Raw genomic sequence first — 21,788 nt, 5'->3', positions numbered from 1 at the left:
GGCTTTTTACTTATAAAACCGTGTGTTATAAATGCACATCACAAAGATGCAGTTACGATAACATTTTTTTTTGACGTTTGTGCGTTATCTAGGTTCAGTTTGAAATTTAAAACGCCTAAGTGCACAGCAACCACAGAGCATTTTTAACAATTTTTAGTACCAAGAAAGAAGCATAACATAGCTTTGCATTAAAAGTTAATAAAAAACTGTTACAGATTATCAGAAGTGATAGATTTGAATGAAAATAACGTAATTTGAAATTAGTCGATAATAGCAAACCAAACCAAAATTTTTAATAACGGGGCAAAAATTAAAGGCATTTCCGCAGGCTGCTTCGTTCAAGGGAACATGAACAACCAAATGGGTAAATAATGCGGCTCGGTTCATAGGTCAAATCGAGTCAAAAAAACATTTTAATACCTATTAAGATTCTATCGAGAATCGTTGAAACCAAACTTATTAAATTTATCAATGAGTAAGCTCTAAAAGGTATTTTATATAAAATGTCTTGCCAATAACTGATATCAAACCGAGAGAGCAAAATATCTTAAGCTAAAGATATCAAAATATTTTGAAATCAACCAAACCTTTCTTTCTTTTACTTCATAAAGCGTTTATGGAACATTACTTCAAAATTCAGGGGCCAATTCTCCAATTCTTAATATAACGGCGTTGTTGTGGTAGCGCTATGTTACGGTCCAATCTTCTATAGAATGGCGGTAAAAACTGTCAAAATACTATGTATTTGCTATGCAGTTAGGCGTTTTACATAAAACCTAACCTAAAAAACACATGTCAAATAAAAACTATGTTATAACTGCATCTTTCTTATGTGACAGTTTTTACTACCAATATATGAACATAGTAACATAGCATCTCCGTAACATTTCTGTTTTATCGGAAAATTAGCCCCTCAAGCTTTAATATGGCATACCAGAATTATCAACCTCAAATGTCTTCTTCTTCACCATGGTCTCCACATAGATTTAGTCGGATTATCGGATCCATTGCGACCCTTCCTTCTCTGCAGAATTCTGTTGCGAAGACGCTCCATGGTTTGCCTGCGATCAACTTGCGGTGCCAAATTAGCGCCTTGTTGTTGCGATTGTGCGACATATTGCGCGTAAGCAATTTCCATTGCGGACATTGGTGATGTCGGAGCAGGATATTGCTCTACCGGTGTAGGCGGCGAATGTGGATATGCCATATTGCGATCTAATAAATAAAATAAAAATATATAAGAATGTATAAAAAATAGACGAGGTCTTTGCAGACAATTAAATATTTGCTAAGTAATTGATATATTTTTCTGGATTACATATAATGAGTACGTTATATGTAATATAACAGTGGTATCAAAATCTCGAATAAATTCGTTAATAGATAAAATGTTATACTAAAATGTAAAAAAAGTACTAGACGTAAGTAGTATTTAGTCCTTAGACAAGTTGCATGAACTTTCGAATATGTGACGGTGACGACAACATTAATTCCAAACTGTTTATATCAAAAAGGAAATTTATTATTTCAAACTTCAAAGAATTTTCACCTAGATCTTAAACGGTACTTCAATTCGACGAAGACCTACTATTTTTTTTCTTATCTACACTTTAGAGTAGACAATAAACTTTAATAGAGTTACCCTATCACAATGAAAACTTTTATCAAATCGTAATTGAATTCAAACAATATTCACGAAGAAATGGCTTGGCCGATCTTGACCAAAATCTAATCAGCACGACTTCCAGCTGATATTTTGGGAATTGATAAAAATGTTTTTCACTTATCTCCTAATAATAAAGAAACGGCTAGACCGATCGTCGTGCAAATATAATCAACACGAAATTTTATCGAGTTTCATTAAATGGCTTTTTATTAATATTTTTAGATTTGTGAGACCGTTTTGGAGAAAACGTTGATGAAAAGTTCAACTTTGGCACGCGTGCACAAACATAGTTTCTCGTATTTCGTTCAAACATAGTTTTCGTATGTTTAATCATTTGACCTAAATGACTTAAAACGTTAATAAAACATAAAGTTCGCAAATTAGATTTTCAAATGAGGACACAAACTTCTTTGTAACAAATTTCAAAATAATTTTTTTTTGCATATTTTTGCGTTTCATGGCCTTCTGAACATTTTAGCATACCTTAGAAAAAAATTATGTATGTGTGTGTTTATGTAGTATGTATGTATGTATGTTTGGTTACAAATTTCGTTCAGGATTTCGAGAGCACGGATCATTCGATTTGAATGATTCAAAAACCATTCAATTTGTGTTGGCAGGGAGGCGTGCTGATTAGTTTTTGACGACGGCAGGTCCTGTCGTTTCGGAGTTACTGAACAAAAAGTAACAAAAATGGCAATTTTGAGAGAACAGAGCATCTGATTTGAATGATTAGAAAACATTCAATTAGTATTGATAGGGAGACGTGCTGATTAGTTTTTGGCCATGGCAGGTCCAGTATTTTCGGAGATACGGGGCAAAAATTAACAAAGATGGCAATTTTGTGAGAATGGAGCATCCGATTTGAATGATTCAAAACACATATGACTTGTATTGATATAATGAAGAATATGTTGATTGATTTTTGGGAAGGCAGGTTTAGCGGTTTTGGAGATCCATTAAAAAGAAAGTAAAAAAATGACGTTTGACGACCAAAATAGATAATTAGACGTACGCATATCAAATTATCAGACTTTTTATAGAGCTTTTGATAGTAATTACAAATTTTGTTCACATTTCTATGGGTTCCGTACAAAAATTTGCAATGCTTAACAGTTAGATTGCGAAGCGGCGTTACGCGCTGTGATATTTTGTTTCTAAATTAGCTACGCAGCGCGATTGCTTTGAAAACAATCTAAATCACTTTAAAATTTTAATTCCGGTACGCAAAGTTCCATGTATCACTATTTCTTTTTCTATATTTTATGATAAAACATACCTTGAGCATAAGGAGCAACTTGCATACTGCGTCTTTGAGCAGCGACTTGTAGATGATCATGTAAATTGCGAGTGGCACCTTCATCTACTCCGCGCAAGTAGCAGCAAGCTGCTGCCGCACAGGTGCCGTAGCCGTCCAAGTATGTACGCCAGGAGCGTCGCTCGTGCTCGGACACGGCAGACAATGCACCTGGAGGGAGCGCAATTTCACCGCGCTGCTGTAATGTGTGTAAATGGCGTACCGTCATTTCCAGGACGTCGGCCTTTTCGAGCTTGCTCACATCGCCTTCTTCACTCTAAGGAAAAGCACATTTTTTAATACACACGTATATAAAGGTTTTATCTAAACATTAAAATATTTATTCTACAAATATTAATAATTACTCTCATACTAGAGTTAATACAAATTTTAACTTCCCGTAGGGTGAGTTATAGTAATGGGCCGAAAATCGAAATTGAAAATGTTGCATATCTTCACGTTTCAAAGATTCCTGAACATTTTTCTTTTTTGAGAAAAAATTAATGTTTTTGTGTGTATGTGTATGTGTGGAGACAATTTTTCGTCGACGATTTCGGTCGTATGAATGAACCGATTCGAAAAATTCAAAAAGCAATCGATTCCTATTGATAGGGAGATGTGCTGATTAGTTTTTGGTCAGCGACTTCGGAGATATGGAGCAAAAAGTGCTAAAATGTCAGTTTTTAAGAGAACGGATCAACAGGTTCGATTTGTAATGATGGGGAGAAGTGGTAATTAGATTTTGGCAAAGGCAGGTCCAGCCTTTTCAGAGATACATTGCTAAATGTGCAGAGAATAGCAGTTTTTGAGAGAACTAAGCATTCGATTTGAATGATTGAAAAAACTTTCTGCTTGTGTTGACAAAACGATTACTTTTGGGGAAAGAATTTTTTATTTTATTTTTTTTTTAATATCGAAAAATAATTCGTATTTTAATTCTAATTGTAGCTTAAAGTTATTATAATAATCTATTTGAAAACATTTCATATTCCTTTAATATTTCATTAAGGTGCGGGAAGTTCCAGCAATTTACCTTAAGACACGATGGCATACACCACTAGTTATTTTAAAAATATCTAAGTTCTGAAAAGCTTATGGAGGTAAATATGGTTGCGATTCGTATGTATGCATATGTATATGTATACATATTTTATTTAGTAAATTCACATTTTTGATTAAATGAAACAGACAATAGTTCACCGGCAAATTCAGCCATAAAATAGAACAATGCTATGGCTATGTCACGCTAAGTTTTTCATATAAAATGGTACTAAGAACCGTCAAAATACTATTTTTTTGCTAAGTACCAAGAAGCGTAACATAGCCTTGCCAGAACAACGCTATGTTACGGTCTATTTTAGACGATTAATATTTTAACTGGTATAAATGTTTTGACTGCGTGCTTTGTCCGAATTAATAAAACATGCTATATTTATTTGCTTAAAGGATAATAATTTTAGACCTCATTTTGATAAATCTGACACTTGTAAGTATAAGAATAAAACTAGTTGTAAGTGGTATTTTGCCTTAAGGTAAGTGACATGAACTTCCTGATATGTGTAGTAAATAATCAACTTAATCAATAATAAAATAATTAATTTACGAGTGATTTATTACACATTATTGAAAATGGAGCGCGTATCTAATACAACCCGGAGTATTTTCTAAAAGCAAATATTCAAAATTGAATAAATTTTTATAATCAGACTAGTTTCCGTATGATTATAATGGTTTAGTAAGTTTATTAAGACCAAGTACTACATCGCCGTACCAAGTATAATGTCTAATTTTAACAAACCTCAAAAAAGGCTGCCAATTTTTTCAAATTTTGATTTTTTTTTTAAATTGAATGACTTGTCGTAGGGCCGTAATATTTTATTGTGGTCTCTAACACCACAATATCTACCGTCAAAAAAAAATCGGCAAAAAACATTTATTCTGCCGTTAATTACAAAGAAACGACCCGGCCGATCTTTTCCAAAAACTAATAAGCACGATACCCAACCAATATCTTTCGAACGGTTTTTGAATTTTTAAAATCGACTCAGTATGGATTGCTAAAGCGTGGACGAAATATTTTACACTTTTTTTGCTAATTACATAGAAACGACTCGACCGATATCGTCGCGCAAATATATAACCGCAAATCCTCATCGAGATACATCAAAGGTCTAATTTTGGCAAACGCCAAAAAGCTACTAATTTTTTTCAAACTTTGACAAATTTTTAAAATTACACTTGTCGTGGAGTTGTGGTATTTTAGTATGATCTATAGTCCAAAAAAATCATAAAAATCGTGGATTTTTTTTTAACAGTCATTTACAAGAACACAGATCCGCCGATCTTCACCAAAACCTAATGAGCACGATTCTCAACCAATGTTTTTAAATTTTTATAATCTATGTAGAATTGTGAGCTAAAACGTGGACCAGAAAATTACACACTCATACATTTTCTTTTGGTATTATTCAATTCAGAATGGCTTAAAACGTCGAGGAATTATATGAATTTAGTAATGAGCAAAGTTGTAGGAGTTGTTATTAGAAAGGCAGAAATTTTGTTTAATATATACCAAGTTTTAACAAAGTTTGTTCTTACTTATTCAAACCAAAATAAAACGTAGAAAGTAATTGGTACCAAGTTATTATAATTATATGCCTAAATAATTACTGTTATAACTTTAGTACTTTTTGATAACATATCCTTGCAAAACATACCTTCATTAAACTTTTTAATGCATCATAATTTCCTGAAAATTTATTAATAGATTTACATTTATTAATAGATTTACATTTATTAGCAGATTATATTCAAATGAAAAAATATTTAGGAAACGCATTGTTTCAATTATTTTGCAAGGATAATTTCCTGGTTAAAATCTAATCTTGTTCAATTTTCTCAATCTCGAGTGTGCATATTTTAAACCAATTGTTGATTTGTATTGGGTTATAAATAAATTTTAAAAAGCCATTTAATAATGCTTCAAGAATGAAAATAAAATTGTCATACCATAAGTTCCTTCAATTCCTCAAGACATCTGTTAATACGTGCACGACGTTTTCGTTCGAGCATCGGCTTCATCACTTTTCTGTACGTGTATGTTCTAGAATCATTTCCAGGATCCATAACAAGTTCTGTAATTATTAATATTTTTATAAATGACTCATACTCTACAATGGAAATAAAAACTCATTAGCGCAAGTTTAAAAAATAAAAATATTTGGTATTAAAATTAATCTGACTCATTATAATTCACGATCAATCACGAAATTACATCATTTGTTTGACTAATGCAACCTTTTCTTGTTTATAATATAACATTAAAAGATTATTAGCTACAAAGTATAAATATTCAACATTTTGCATAGCTTTATATTCTATAAACAAAAGTTCTTACATCGATTATTTGTTATATCGTAATTATAATTTCCAAATATTTTATCGCAGTAAAACAATATCGTCCGTGCTATATGTTTGCATTCGTTTGGTGCAAGTTGAAATGTAAATGAAAAATAATTAAAGCAATACTAGAGTCGATTTTGATAACATTTGATAAGACGAACTAAAGAGTTTATGAAACAAATGCCATTGCATAATTTAACGTGGGTGAAATTATATTAACGTTATTACCTATTATCAAAACAAATTTAAAAATTCAGCTATGTTATAGTTAACACTTCCGTGTGACTTTTGGTTACTGATCGAATGTATGGATATTCATAATTTAATTTATGATAATTAAATGTTTATTAAACTCGATAATCAGAAATGGTTTTATTATTGAAATTTAAATATTGAAAATCTAATTAACTATTGAAAACAAATTTAAATCGTAAATATTTAAAATATATTTCTTTATAATTCGATGATAATTTTAATTCTCTCAAATATTTCTTTCGTTTTATAAACGAGTTACAGAAATTAAAACCTCGCTTATGGATCTATTTTCTTATGAAAATCATGTTTCATGCATAAAAATGAATTATTATTATATTTTATTAGCAAAAAAATTGAATGTTTTGACTTGGAAATTACACGAATTCCTTATAACATTCGTTATTTTATTCCATTTTATTCCATTTTGAAATATCGTAATTAAATATTCTATACTTAACTATTTTTCTATTCTAACTTTTACTCTAACGCATCAGAAAAAATTAGCATTAGCGTTTTTTAACTATGGTTGATAAATGTTTTTCGAGCTCTCACTTTTATTGTATGCTGATTTCAAAGTTTGACCTAAAGTTCAAGTCTTAAACGAAATTATGATTTGCCCCCCTTCTACGACTAGACTTTTCAAGAAATATTATATTTAAAAACTGAAGTGAATAAATATGTTATACTAGAAAATTAAATTAACATAATGTATTAAAAATTTATATTAGAAAATACATACAAATACGCTGTGTCATTAATAAATATTTATATAAAACCCTTGCTGCTTAAGTACGTAGTACATTTTTTATATTCTATGAAACAACAACAATTTAAAGGCTTCAAATATTCAAAAAGCTTAATAAAAAACATGTTTAAAACAAAATAATTTGCCGTACTGTAATTCAAAATTTTTAAATAATTTCAAAAAATAACGTCCCGTACTGTAATTCAAAATTTTTAAGATTTCAAAAAAAAAATATTAGATTTTTCTTGGAAATTCTGAATTTATTTGAAAATCTTGAAAACATTTAAAAAATTTGAATATTGAATTCAATTTTTTTTGAATATAATGTAATTTTTTGCTTAGAAATATTTTGGAAACTTGAATATTTTTTAACTTTTTTTTGAAAATAATGAAATTTTTTGCTTAGAAATATTTTGGAAACTATTTGGAATTTTTAAAATTTTTTTTTTGAAAGTTTTTGGTACCGATTCATTTCGGTCTATGCAGATATAACAATCGGATTTTCGACCGCCAAATGGTATTTTTTTTAACTTTTTTTCTTCTCCGAAACCGCTGGATCCGCCTTTGCAAACAATGATTTAAAAAACATTCGATTCCTATTAATAAGGAGACATGCTCATTAGTTTTTGACCAAGGCAGCTGCAGCCGTTTCAAAAATATGGAGCAAAAAGTGCAAAAAATGGTAATTTACTTTTAGAGATAACGGAGCGTCCGATTTTAATCGTTCAACATTTTACTTATATGGACAAAATATGAAGAACTGGTTAAATTTTTGGAAAGGCAGGTCTAGCGGTTTCGGAACGTCAAAGAAAAAAGTAAAAAAATAAACCATTTGGCGGTCAAAAATGATTATATTTATATACATCAAATTATCAGATATTTTATAGAGATTTTAATAAGTACAAATTGTATGGGTTTCGTACCAAGATTTATAATGTTTAACCATTAGACTGCAACGCGTTTTCAAAAGAATCTGAAGCTTCAAAAATAATAAATTACGGTACAGGAAGTTCCAGCAATTGAGGCCCGATGGCATGCACCACTAGTTTTAAATTGTAATATACTTTCATTGGAAACTAAGAAATGAGAAATGTTTGTGCGGAGTAGTTCGAAATGACGTGGAGTAAAACACTTGAAAAAGTCGCCCCTATACCAAAAAGTTTAACTCAAGATTTTCTAATGTAAGATATAGTGAGTTTAAAGCTGCACAATATATTATATAAGCAAGTGCTCGATACATTCATTTTCTCACGATGCATCTATGTCTACTATAATTCCTCAAAATATTTTCCGTCTTGAAATCCGAACATAACAAACATTCGCACCAAAATTATTTACATAAATAACGTCATCGATACAACTTAATTTGTAAAACATTAGTAATAATTTTGAAATGTAATTGAACAATAAACGAATTTGCAAATAGCAAATAGTTCGCTATGACCAATCGTAAACAACACAATTAATCAACTGCAATGGAATGAGCTTTTGTATAATGTTTAGAAAAATAACGCTTGCGGCAATTACTAGATTATGTAGTCAATATGCGTAGAAAATAATTATTATAAAAGTTTTGATACAACTTAAAAAAATAACTACATTTATCACGTGTGACTTCTTCAGTTTTATTTCCGTTGAAATGCATTACTCTATGTGTGTACAAAACAAACATATTTGGAAAATATCGAATTGTTCACATCCTTTTTGTCTGTTCGCAGTCTTGTTCAATCAAAAATTTTCTCATGCTAATTTCCGTCTTTATAGTAATTAACTACATAGAATCTATTGATTATATATTGAGTATCCGTTAGACGTTGAACTCTTGACAAATTCCTAGACCGATTTTTATGATATTTGGTGAGTGTGGGATTATATTGATTTGACAATGGTTTAGCTTCTATTCGACCAGAGAATAAGTTTTTTCAATAAATTTTTTTCTTGATAGTATTTGAGTCAGTTTTAAATTGTTATCTTACGTATAATCTTGAAATTATTTTGTAAACATATATTAATCTGAATAAGTATTTGAAATTCTTTACTAAATTACATTTTGTAAAACTAATATATTTGTTATTTCCATTGTCGCAAAAAAATTTGTATCGTTAATATTATTGTACAAGTAATTTCGAATATTGAGTAGTTCAAGTGATAGAGAAATTGAAACTTACGTTTAAATCTCTATCATAAACTAGTGGTGCATTGCATCGTGCCTTGAGGCAAATTCTGAAATTTCCCATACCGAAAATTAAATTTGTTAAAAAAGTTTTCAATTTTTTTTTTAAACTTTGAAAAAATTGATTTTTGGGCATTTTGAATGCTTTGAAAAAAAACTTTTTTGAAAAATTCTACTTAAAAAAAAAAGATTTTTTTTTGAAAATTTTGAACTTTCTTTCAAAGCAATCTGAGGAATGAACATTAAAAATGTAAACAAAATTTGTACGTATTATTAAAATCACTATAAAATATCTGATAATTGATGTGTTTAATAAACATTTGTGTACCGTAAAATGTCGTTTTTTCTTTACTTTTTTTATCGGATCTCCGAAACCTCTCGATCTGCCTTCCTAAGAATTTCATCAGTTCTTAATTTCGTCAATACAAGTAAAATGATTATTAAATCATTCAACTCGGTTGGTCCGTATTCTCGAAATCATCGATGAAAATTAGTATCCGCACATGCATACACACACATACATACACACATACACATGCATGCATACATGTATACATACATACATTCATACATACATACACACACATACATTCATTTTTTTCTGATAATAAGGTGAGCGAAAATATTCAGAAACCTTTCAAAATATTATTAACATTTTCATTTTCGATTTTTTTGCGATTGCTATAACTTACCCTACGGGAACTTAATTGTTTAGCCTATGATAATGAATTTCATGGTTTTCATATTTGTAGAATTAAAGTACATTTCAAATATATCTATATTCAAAATGTAATATGCAATCATATATTTCTATAATTTTTTGTTGATTGTGATGATTAAATATCCAACTTTATGCGATATTTATAGGAGTTTTGTCTTTGTTAATATTTTAGTTCTCTAGATTAATTATATTTATTTATATAAAAACTGATTACATTGATTATATTTATAAATATAATTAATGATTATATTTATAAATATAATCAATGTAAAGCTCTACATATCGATAAAAAAATGTATTAATCCAGATTTAATTGTATATCACATTTTGTTATAAAAACGTTGAATTTAATCCTGAAATAAAAATATGAACAGTGATAAAAAAGGACATGCATTACTATAAATGTAAAATTATCGTATTAAAATTACAAAGTATACCAATAAAAATACAATAAATCGAATGAATAATGTATGTAAATTGACTCACCTTAATTAACCGGTCAGTGTGTAGAGTCCTAATTGATGGCACTGAATAAACAACGTAATTTATTGGCGACAAGCAATTTGCGAATGTAATTAATTATCCCGAACTTTCAACGCCGCGGCTTAACACGAGGCTTGTCACGACGACACTGATACACCATCCTCCGCGTGGGGCGAGAGCACGTCTTTCGGGGACTCTGATTGGTCCGAAAATCGAGACGGAGATTTCATCTCCCTGGTTTATTTTCACACTGTATGTGTTCAGCGGTTTTATTGTAGATGGCTGCGCTAGTTTTGGATATATCAGGCGTATTTTATTCAAGATATTTTGTTAGATTTATGAGCCGAATCTACCGTAAAATAGACCAATGTTATGGCAAGGCTATGTTACGTAGCATTTTTCATACAAAATGGTACTAAATACTGTCAAAATGCCATGTGGTTGCTGTGCGATCATCAAAATGCAATTTTACTCATATGTTATAAAGCCATATCTCAAAGATGCAGTTATGATAACATCGTTTAAAGTATGCGTTTTCTAGGTTAGGTTTTCTATCTAAAACGCCTGACTGCACAGTAGCCACATGAATTTTGACAGTATTTAGTTCAATTTTGTATTAAAACTGCTACATAACATAAACTTTCCTTAACAATGGTCCATTTTACGGCAGAATCGGTCCTTTAATATAGCCATATCTCAAAGATACAGTTATGATAACATAGTTTTTTACAAGTATGCGTTTTCTAGGTTAGGTTTTCTATCTAAAACGCCTGACTGCACTGTAACCACATGAATTTTGACAGTTTTTAATACAATTTTGTATAAAACATAATCTACATAACATAAACTTTCCTTAACAATGGTCCATGATTACGGCAGAATCGGTTCCTTAATATAACTTAATATTGACTATTGTGTATTTTGATATATTTGTTGTTATTTATGGCTTTATCTGTCTTTTGGGAGAAAAAATTAATACAAATAATAACATTTTAACTAGTGATGCATGGCATTGTGTCTTAGTTGTTGAAAACTGCAATTTAAAATTTTCAAAAGGTTTAAAATTTTTGAACAAATTACATTTTTTTGGGATTTTTGTCTTTTTCCGGATTTTTGCAAAACTTCGACTATTTTAAAAAATTTGGTCAGCTAGACCATATTGTCAAAAATGTCGTGGGCATTTGTTTGATCTATGTAAGTAAACTTGAAGCATTATAAATCTTAGTACGAATCCAAAAATATGGAAAATATATTATATTTATTATTATTAAACTCTCTATAAAATATACGATAAGATAATGTGCATATGCCTAATGATCATTTTTTTCCACTAAATGACATCATTACTAACTTTTTATCTGAATCTCCGAATCCGCTTAACCAGTCTTCCGAAAAATTTGAACAATTCTTCATTCGATCACTAATCAAATCAGACGCTTTATTATCTCAAAAACGAAAGAATTCTTTACTAAAACATTCATTTTCGGCATAGATACAAAAAAATATTTTCGTTAATTATAACCTACCTTTCGAGAAGTTAATTATTTGTATTTATTATCATATTAAATTCTACACTTTTACATCGACCAACACTTGATAAAACTTCATATATAAATATTTAATGCATTTGTATATATTATTTCTTAATGCAATTGTATTCATTACAACATTATAGTTTGTTGTTCTTATATTGATCAACAATTAACGATACTTCATATTTAAAATGGTTAATTATTAATTTGTTTGATTTTATATTGAAAAACTTTTAAATTGTTCGATATGATCGTTTACATATACATTCTTACTAATCGTTTACACATATAATTCTTATATAGAAAGAAAGCTTAAAATTTAAAATTAATTAATAAATATTTTGTAACTGTTAATTTTTGTAAGATAATTATCCATTATTTTTCCATTTAATAAATCCAAATTGATAACTGAAATGCTTTTATACAGATGATAATTTTTTGAAAAATTATCTAATAAACAAATTGATTCGAAGTGAATTAATTTAAAATTCAATATTAAGGAGCAGTAATCAATTGCGTATTGCTTGATCTCTTCCGGATTACTTTTCATAGTAATGCATTTCCATATTTTTTATTTTATTCTTCAGATAAAATAATCGCTTAGATCGTATGTACTTTTATGATTCCAAGTTATTATCACGCTATGCAAGAAATACAATGTATTTGTTTTAATAACAATAACAACTGGGCAGTATAAGGTATCAGGTGTCGGCCTTGCAGCCAATCATTTTCACGGCCGCGGGTCAGCAAAAACACAGAGAAAGGTCTCACAAAATAAAACAATGGGATTCGGAGACAATTACGTATAATTTACCAATTGTTAACTATTCAAATCAATTAGCACGTTCGTACAGATTGTAGTAATAAATTTACCCCTGATTCTTTTACTGCCAAACTGTTGAAATTTAAATTACTACAAAAACCAAAGAAAGCAGAAAGGGTGTCAATTAAAAAATTAAGGATAAAAAGCCGTCAACTATCCTATTGAAGTTCTCACGGCAATCTTATTTCTGTGCATTTCGTTTCTATTTTTAACTTTTGGATTTTGAAATAAAAACATTCGCTGTGGAGCAACATGTGTTTTTGGTTCTGGTTTCAAGCTCGTTGTTCGGTTCTCAACCGTTTGAGTTTTGTATATATGGGATCGCTATTACTCCGTTACAAGAGTGTCATGTCTAAATGACATGTGGTCGATTCTATTTTTAGAAATTGTAAGCCGAAAATAATATCCAGGCTTATATCGTTCTAATGGTCGTGTGAAACAATCAAGGCGATGCTTAATAGCTTCATATGGATCTCATTTTCTGACGGGATTCGGTACTGTTGACTTTATTGCTTTATGTTTATAGTAATGTAATATTGATAAAAAATGATTACACACGAATTTATTTGATGCTCGTAATTGACATGTGTAAAGGTTTAGTTATGATAATGTTTGGACTCTATCAAAACAGTCTTCATTATTTTATCTGAATTATTATGCCATAATTTTTCTTATATCACTGCTTCCTTTAAATTAATTTGTTTTAATTTATAATATTTTAGTTTGTTTATTAATTATATCCTTATTATTGAATTAATTTAATTAATAAAATAATCAGAAAACAACGTGCTAATTCAAAATTTTTGTAATGAAGATAACTTATTGACAACTCAGGGTAGGGCGGGGCACAAAAGCCCAATTATTAGAAATTATACTGTCTATACCAAATGAACTAAATCATAACACATAACACGTATCAAACAAACGACCTTCGTACTATGTTCAGTGAAATTCACAGTTAATTCCTGATTACATTTATATGTTTATTTACTATTTTCTAAAATTTATCATCTGTCTCTTTTTACTCCATGGGGGTAATGTATGCAATACTTATTTTTAAATTTGAAGGTTTTTACGAAATAATAATAGCTACGAGATTCAACCAATGCAAAATATAAATTTCTTGAGTACGTTTTTTTACAAGAGTAGCACTGTATATAAATTTCAAAGTTAGACTAACTATCAATTTAATTTATTTTTTGTGCCAGGATAAAAGTTCAGTTGATCCTTTTTACCCCACCCACATGCAAGTTATTATAGATGTTATATAAAATCATTTATTAAAAAATTAGCAATATATCTTCTAAAACAAATAAATAACGTATACTTAACAAGTATATTGAAGTCTCGTGAAGTAAACAACAGTGCAACCAAACAACCAGAAAAACTAGCAACGAAAATATTTGGATGTGGATTTTTAAACATAGTTTATCTCTTGATACCAAAGTTGCTTGATTTAATGTTATGGATGGATATACATTTTGTTCCCTCCACTTCCAAACATTGTTGTTTAAAAAATTTCCAAACATTGCTTGTTTTTGAGATACTGATACCTTTTTATGCACAGACCTTTAAGCCCCGCTCTACTCTATTTGAAACTTTTTTTAAATATGTTACTAAATTACTATTTGTATGAAGCCATTACAATCTAACTTTGGTGCGTCATAATACATTTTTTTAATTTTTCATAGGGTAAGTTATAGTGATCGCAAAATCAAAAATAAAAATGTTTGCATACTTCAAGTTTTTCAGAGGTTTCTGAACATTTTGGCATACCCTTAAAAAATTGATGTATGTATATGTATGTGTGTGTGTTTAGATACAAATTTTGTCCACGATTTCGGGCGCACGGATCAAGAGTTTCCAATGATTCAAAAAATGTTTTACTTGTATTGACGAAATGAAGAACTGATTGAATTTTTAGGAAGACTTTTCAGCGGTTTCGGAGATACAGAGAAAAAAGTAAAAAAGAAAATGATATTTGGCGGCCAAAAATGATCATTAGACATATGCACATCAAGTTATCAGATATTTTATAGAGATTTTAAAAATGAGTACTAATTTTGTTACAATTTTTTTGGGTTCCGTACCAAGATTTTTAAGTTTTAACCTTCACTTACACGGTCCAAATAAATTTCAACATTTTCAGAATTTTTTCAAAAATTTACAAAGTTTTATACTTTAAATATAAATTTTAAATTTAAAGTTCAGTTTAAAATATATGTATTTTATGTGTTATTCTAAAAAAATATACCCTCATTAAAATATATAGTAGTTATAATTATTTTTTGTAAATATTTAAAATAATTGTTACTAATCATTGATCAATATTTATTGATTTTTTTATTGAATATTTTACCATACATTACACACTGCAAGAATGAAATCAATATTCAATAAATATCGGTTTAAAAATATATGAGCAACCCTTTCAATAAATGCTACTTTTTTAGTAATTATACCCGGAAACTTATTATTATCAACATTAGTTATTAGATATTAAATTAGAGGCAAAATTTTATTTGAGCACATACCCATAAAATTATTAGTCGCAAATAAACAAGTAGTTAACATTAAATCAATTAATATAGCTCGTTAAAAGACTTTACTCTATTTAAGACTATTTAATAGAACAAACTTCATCAATCCAAATGAAAGAGATCGGATATAAATTATGTAATTCTACAACAGCGAGTACAACTAACTCGTAGTATTCTACAACTAGTTTGATCAATTGAAATTTCTTTTGCCAACCGTATATCATTTAATTTGAGCCAATCTTATTTTACTAGAAAATATATAAAAAATAAGTTAAAAATAAAACAAAAGTAAAAATTGATCTCCAGTAAATATCATACCAGCACTTCCTTATATTTCTTCGCACGGTCTTTTTATCTAATAATCCATCGTTTTGTACTAACACTCATTAACTAGAAAATCATCATTATTCAGGTTCTGCTAATGATACCGTAAATCTGATTCGATTACATTGCAATCTCACGCAGCCGCACTTACGCTATCACTAGGCAAAGAAAAACATCACTAGGCGATAGTAGGGGAGACGGGGTACGGTTGTGCCACTTTTTATTTGATCAGTAATAATTTTTTTAATTAACCAGTTGGCTGGGAGAAAAGTTAACTAGTGGTGCATGGTATCGTGCCTTAAGGCAAATTGCTGAAATTTCCCGTACTGTAATTGAACAATTGAGAAATGAAAATAATCAATAACTAATGCAAATTACTTAATAATTAATTAAAATTGTAATTTGTGTAAATTTATAAGTTCTTATTAAATTGATGACGAGCGTATGTGTATGTTTACAAGAAATTAGCTATTTCTTTTTAAATTTGATTTATTTGATAATATAAAAATTTTTTCAAAATTTAAAAAATTTTTTAAAAGTTCGAAATTCTTTGGAATTTTTGAAAAAAAAACGATTTTTTTTAAAAAAAATAAAAATCGGGAAATTTTTGAAAATATTCGATTTTTTTTTAATTTTGAAATGTTCTAAAAATTTTGTAAGAAATCGATTTTTTTTAATTCTGATATTTTTTGAAATTATTATAAATTTAGATCCTTATTAGAAAATAAAAAAATCGAAATTTTTGATTTTTTTTTTTTTAAATTTTGATTTTTTTATTGAAAATTTTTAAAATTATAAAATTTTCTGTAAAAACATTTTTTGCATACCGTCTACACAAGCAAAATGTTTTTTGAATCAACCTAATCGGTTGATCCGTTTTCTCAAAAACTGCATGACCATTTTTACACCCTTTGCACTAGGTTGAAAAAACAATAGCTACAAACACCAAAATGGTTTATGACGACTTTTAATGTCGTTAATAACAATAATATAGATATTAAATTGTGCATCATATTCTGAAAACATGCATTGATTATCTAAAATGTTTCAGTTGGTCTCAACTGAACATATCTAATTTTTCTTTTCATTCCAGACTTGGGATGAACTCGGATCGCGTGTGAAATGAATGAAACTTGCGGTTTCATGATCTCCGATATATATATATATTTAATTGTTTGATTTGTTTTTTTCATATTTTAGCTTAAATACGCGATACCCATGTTCAAAGTCACTCAGAAGTTGAGTGGTAATGTTCATGATTATGTAACGTACAATAAAGCGTTTAGAGGTGAAATTTCTTTATGTCTGAGACTTTTCACCAAACTATAAACTATAAACTATAATATGTAATACAACACAATATAAACATTTAAACAAAGCCTAATGAGTATGAGTAGAACCTAACAATTAATAATAAAAAATATTTTTTTAAACAAATTTAACAAAAATTCTTTGTGAAATCTTTTTTTTTCTTGTATTGAATTCTTCTTTTCCTTTGTCTCTCGTGTTTTTTCTTAGATTTTTTTATCGGTTTATCTTCGCTCTAAATAGACAAGAAGTACATGTCACAACCATACCCACAAAATTTGTCACATCCGTACCCAACTGAGCTAAATAATCTAACCAAAATTAATTGCTGGTAAATAACTACTAATGTTCGACTTACAGCAAAATAACAAACAAAGTGATTTATCTGTATACAATTAACAGTTATTATTCAAAGAATTCTAACATGAAAACTTACTTTTGATTCTTTAACAGCAATGCGGTTTCCAGATCATTATAATGTGTGGCACTGACTGAAAGCAATAACGGAATCTTGTTGGAACAATCATACTTCATCTTTCGCCCTTTGGACCATATCTCAAAATCATTTAGTTTATCTATTATGTCAATTTGCACTCTGACACAACCGTACCCAGTCTCCCCTACCTATTTATAAAGTAGACGCATAGTCGCACTCTATCTGAAATGCGCTTTCTACATGAGGATTTTAAAAATTTCTGGTTTTTGGGATTTAATTACAAACTAGTGGTGCATGTCAATCCGATAGGTGTATTACATAATTGACTTAATCAACGGAAATTGAGATTTAGATATTCAGATGAAATTTTTCACTGTTTATTTTGAAAATAAATGAACTCATTCTGCCGCACAACATACCAATGTTATGGAAGGCTATGTAATGAAGAACTTTTCATACTAAATATTGATCATTCATAGCCATGTGGTTGCTGTGCAGTCAGGCGTTTTTCCCGGGTTGTCAGATAGAATACCTAACCCAGAAACCGCACAAATGTCAAAAAACGATCTTAGATGACAGGGTATTTCTAATTCAGTTTCATAACATACAACTGACGTTGTTGTTTATGTGTAAATCGCCTGAATGCACAGCAAATACATTACATTTTGACAGTATTCAGTATAATTCAGTAGCATATTGTATGGAAGTTGGAGCGTAACATGGCTTTGCCATCTTTTTTAAAGTTAAAAATAATATTTTTTTTTATTAATTGTTTTTCATATTATTTCAACATCTTTTATTTATTTTCAGTATTGGGAACAGATGTACGCCCACTTTGTAACAGCCTCGCGTACCCCTGAGAAGTCATGCTCCACAGGTTGAAAACCATAGCCTTAAGGTATTGTAATCTATATATATAAAAATTCATCATTATACGTATATTGCATTATACGTATATATACTGGACGAAAAGTGTCAAAAATGGTAATTCAGTTTTTGAGAAAACGAAGCGTCCGATTTGAATGCAATGCTATTTGGAGGTCAAAAATGTTTATTAGACATATGCTTATCAAGTTATCAGATATTTTATAGAGATTTTAATAAGTACAAATTTTGATTGCGTTTTACGGTTTCCGTACAAAGATTTAACTGTTTAACTGTCAGACTGCAACTCAGCGCTTGCGCGCTTTGATACTAAAATGGCCACGCAGTGCAATTGCTTTACAAAAATATAAATTTTCAAAAAAAAAAATTAAATACGAAAAAAAACATTTTTTTCAAAAATGGTCCATTCTTTCAAAAATCTCAAAATTCTCAAAAATCTAATTTGTTCAATGTTCTCAAAGAATTGTACAACTTTAAAAAAGAATTAAAATGGTACGGGAACTTCCAGCAATTTGCCTTAAGGCACGGTACCATGCACCACTAGTTTAGTTCAATGTTTAAAAAAGAGAATTTAACAAATATTCCATAGATTATAAAAATAATTTACGATACATTTATTTTGTGTTAAGGAACAGTATGCCAAGTGAGTTCAAAAGTTGTACGCTTGTGCATTACCATATATAATTCCTCAAAGCAATAGAGATAATCTAATTACCGCTCCCACTTTGAGAAACGGTTCTAACCAAAGGGGGCTACGACGCGTGAAAAACTTCTCGATCGTCTCGCTTCTTAAAGAAAAGACGAAGAAAAAAGTCAGACGACGAATCGGCGAACGGAGCGCGCGCTCCCGAGCTTTTCCCACGGCCTACAGGCGGCCTGTAGCGCCCGCTCAAGCGGGGATTGTCAACCTGTTATATAAATTGATCGCGGTGCCGCGCCGTCACGTCTCTAATGGCTATAATTTGATGTGATGCTGCGAAATTTGAACGCAGACCTCACATCGTGCTCCTTCACAAGTTATGATATTATACGTGAGCTATACATGAAGCTTTAATAACATTTAACGGATAGGTCTATAGTAGATGAGACATCCCTATCTTATATACTGTATCAAATAAATCATCGTTACTACATAATAAGATGGCAGTATGTTTTTAATAACTCTTTTCATACTTATATAAGTCAATTGAAACAAATATATATATGCAAACAATATTATATTATGATAGTATAATGATATTCACAGAATAGGTGTATACAATTTGTATCTTTATGTAAAAATCAATGTATGTATTTAAGTCAAATAAAGCAAATTTTCAAAAAAAAAAAAAATCGTTACTACATGTAAACTATTTGTAGAATCGACGAATTAAAATTCATGCAATAATAACTCATACGGTTTTAAAATAGAGAATCTTAATGCAAATTGCATATTACATAAACTTCCCTTAAGGCATATTACATTAACTTCCCGACACGTGCAAACAATAGATACAAGAATAAGAAATCGATGTGTTAATGTGATTTAGTGATTTACAAGTATACAGGGTTGCTTGAGATCATAATAATCTATTGCAGAAAATCAGTTACAGATTATTAAACTTTGAACAAAATTGTTTATAGCACATTATTAAAAAAACATACAAATTTCAATACTTTTTGTAGGACTATAATATTTACAATATTTTTAGTATTTTCATTAAGACCACGTACAATTTGTTTATTTTTTTAACAATTAATTACGTCCTATCCGATCTTTGCGCAAAACTAATCAGCATGATTTTCAAATAATATCCTTCGAATAGTTTTTGAATTTTTAAAATCGATTCAGATTTGCGGTCTAAAACTTGGACGAATTTTTTTTCACTTTTCTGCTATTTACAAAGAAACGGCTTACAGAGAAACGGTCAATCGTCGTGCAAAACTGACAAACGTTAGTTCTTAGAGTTACATCGAAAGGCTTTTACATTTTTAAAATTGGTCCAGCCGTTTTTTGAAGAAGCATTAACGAAAGATCAAGGCTCACACATACACACATACCTTTTCCTAATATGGTTCAGAATGGTTCAAAACGTCAAGAAAACATAATGCTTTGGAAAAATAAACTTCTAAAACTTTCTGAAAAAAAATAAATGTATATATGTTGTCGAGCTTCAAACAAAGACTCAAAATAAAAAACCAAAAAAGTTTTTTAAAACAATTTTTTTATTTATTGTCGACGTTTCGGAACTAAGTACGTTCCTTCTACAGAACATCTGTTAAGAAACATGATCTTGATTAGATTTAAACAAAACTAGTGAGGCGCATGGTAACGTGCCTTAGGGCAAATTGCTGGAACTTTCCGTACCAAAAATTATTTTTTTGAAAAGATTAGTATTTTTTTAAAAAAATTACTCTGAAAAAGTTAGATTTTTGAGAAACTATAAACTTTTGACAAAAATTTACTTTTTTTGAAAAAAAAGACTTTTTGAAGAAAAATTTATTTTGATATATTTTGGAAGTTCTGAACTTTTTTTCAAAGCAATCGTACTGCTTTAACTGCATAAAGACGAAATATCGAAGCGCGTAAGCGCCCCGTCGCCGTCTAACGGATAAACATTGCTACAGAACGTATAAGAATGTGAACAAAATGTATATTTATTGTTAAAATCTCTATAAAATATCTGATAATTAGATGTGCATATATCTAATGATCATTTTTGACCGCCAAATGGCTTTTTTTAATTTTTTTACTAGATCTCCGAAACCGCTACACCTGCTTTCATGAAATTTTCATCAGTTTTTCATCTTGTTAATACCAGTAAAATGTTTTTTGAATTATTCAAATCGGGCGCTCTGTTCTCTTAAAAACTGAGTTACCGTTTTTGGCACATTTTGCCCCAAGTATGTGATAAAATCGTATTAATTAAGTGTTAGTGTATGACCAATGCAAAGTGGCATATGCATTGGTAAAACTAATTTCAAATCATTAAATATTAAGTAAAAAAAACTATTGTGCAATTATTTAAAATATATAATAATATTTTGGTAGCTGAAAGGTTTCCATCACAATCTATTGTCGCATGTCAGTTGTGAAGCGAAATGTAATACGGTCGATTGTGATCACACGCAAGAAGATCGTATTGAAAGTTTTACAATACAACGCCAGCGCCTAGAGAGATAGGATTAAAGGAGTGTGTCTGGCACACGATTTGTCTC

At 29.5% G+C, this 21,788-nt stretch overlaps 1 protein-coding gene across 1 annotated transcript; it reads right to left on the bottom strand.

The window, feature by feature from the left end:
• Window positions 1-964: 964 nt before the first annotated feature.
• LOC113375472 (enhancer of split mgamma protein-like) lies at window positions 965-6,089 on the bottom strand. The gene is made up of 3 exons (XM_026615405.1): window positions 5,973-6,089; window positions 2,946-3,240; window positions 965-1,215 (listed from the first exon to the last, which is right to left on the bottom strand). Exons 1-3 carry the CDS (start codon window positions 6,087-6,089, stop codon window positions 965-967), a joined length of 663 nt encoding a protein of 220 aa, XP_026471190.1.
• Window positions 6,090-21,788: the final 15,699 nt, after the last annotated feature.

Source organism: Ctenocephalides felis, unplaced genomic scaffold, assembly GCF_003426905.1.
Source record: "Ctenocephalides felis isolate EL2017-DRISC unplaced genomic scaffold, ASM342690v1 CF-g0.4_SCAFFOLD_01886, whole genome shotgun sequence".
Taxonomy (NCBI): domain Eukaryota; kingdom Metazoa; phylum Arthropoda; class Insecta; order Siphonaptera; family Pulicidae; genus Ctenocephalides; species Ctenocephalides felis.
Note: the sequence above shows the minus strand (reverse complement) of the source record. Positions and strands in the feature narration are given on the sequence as shown.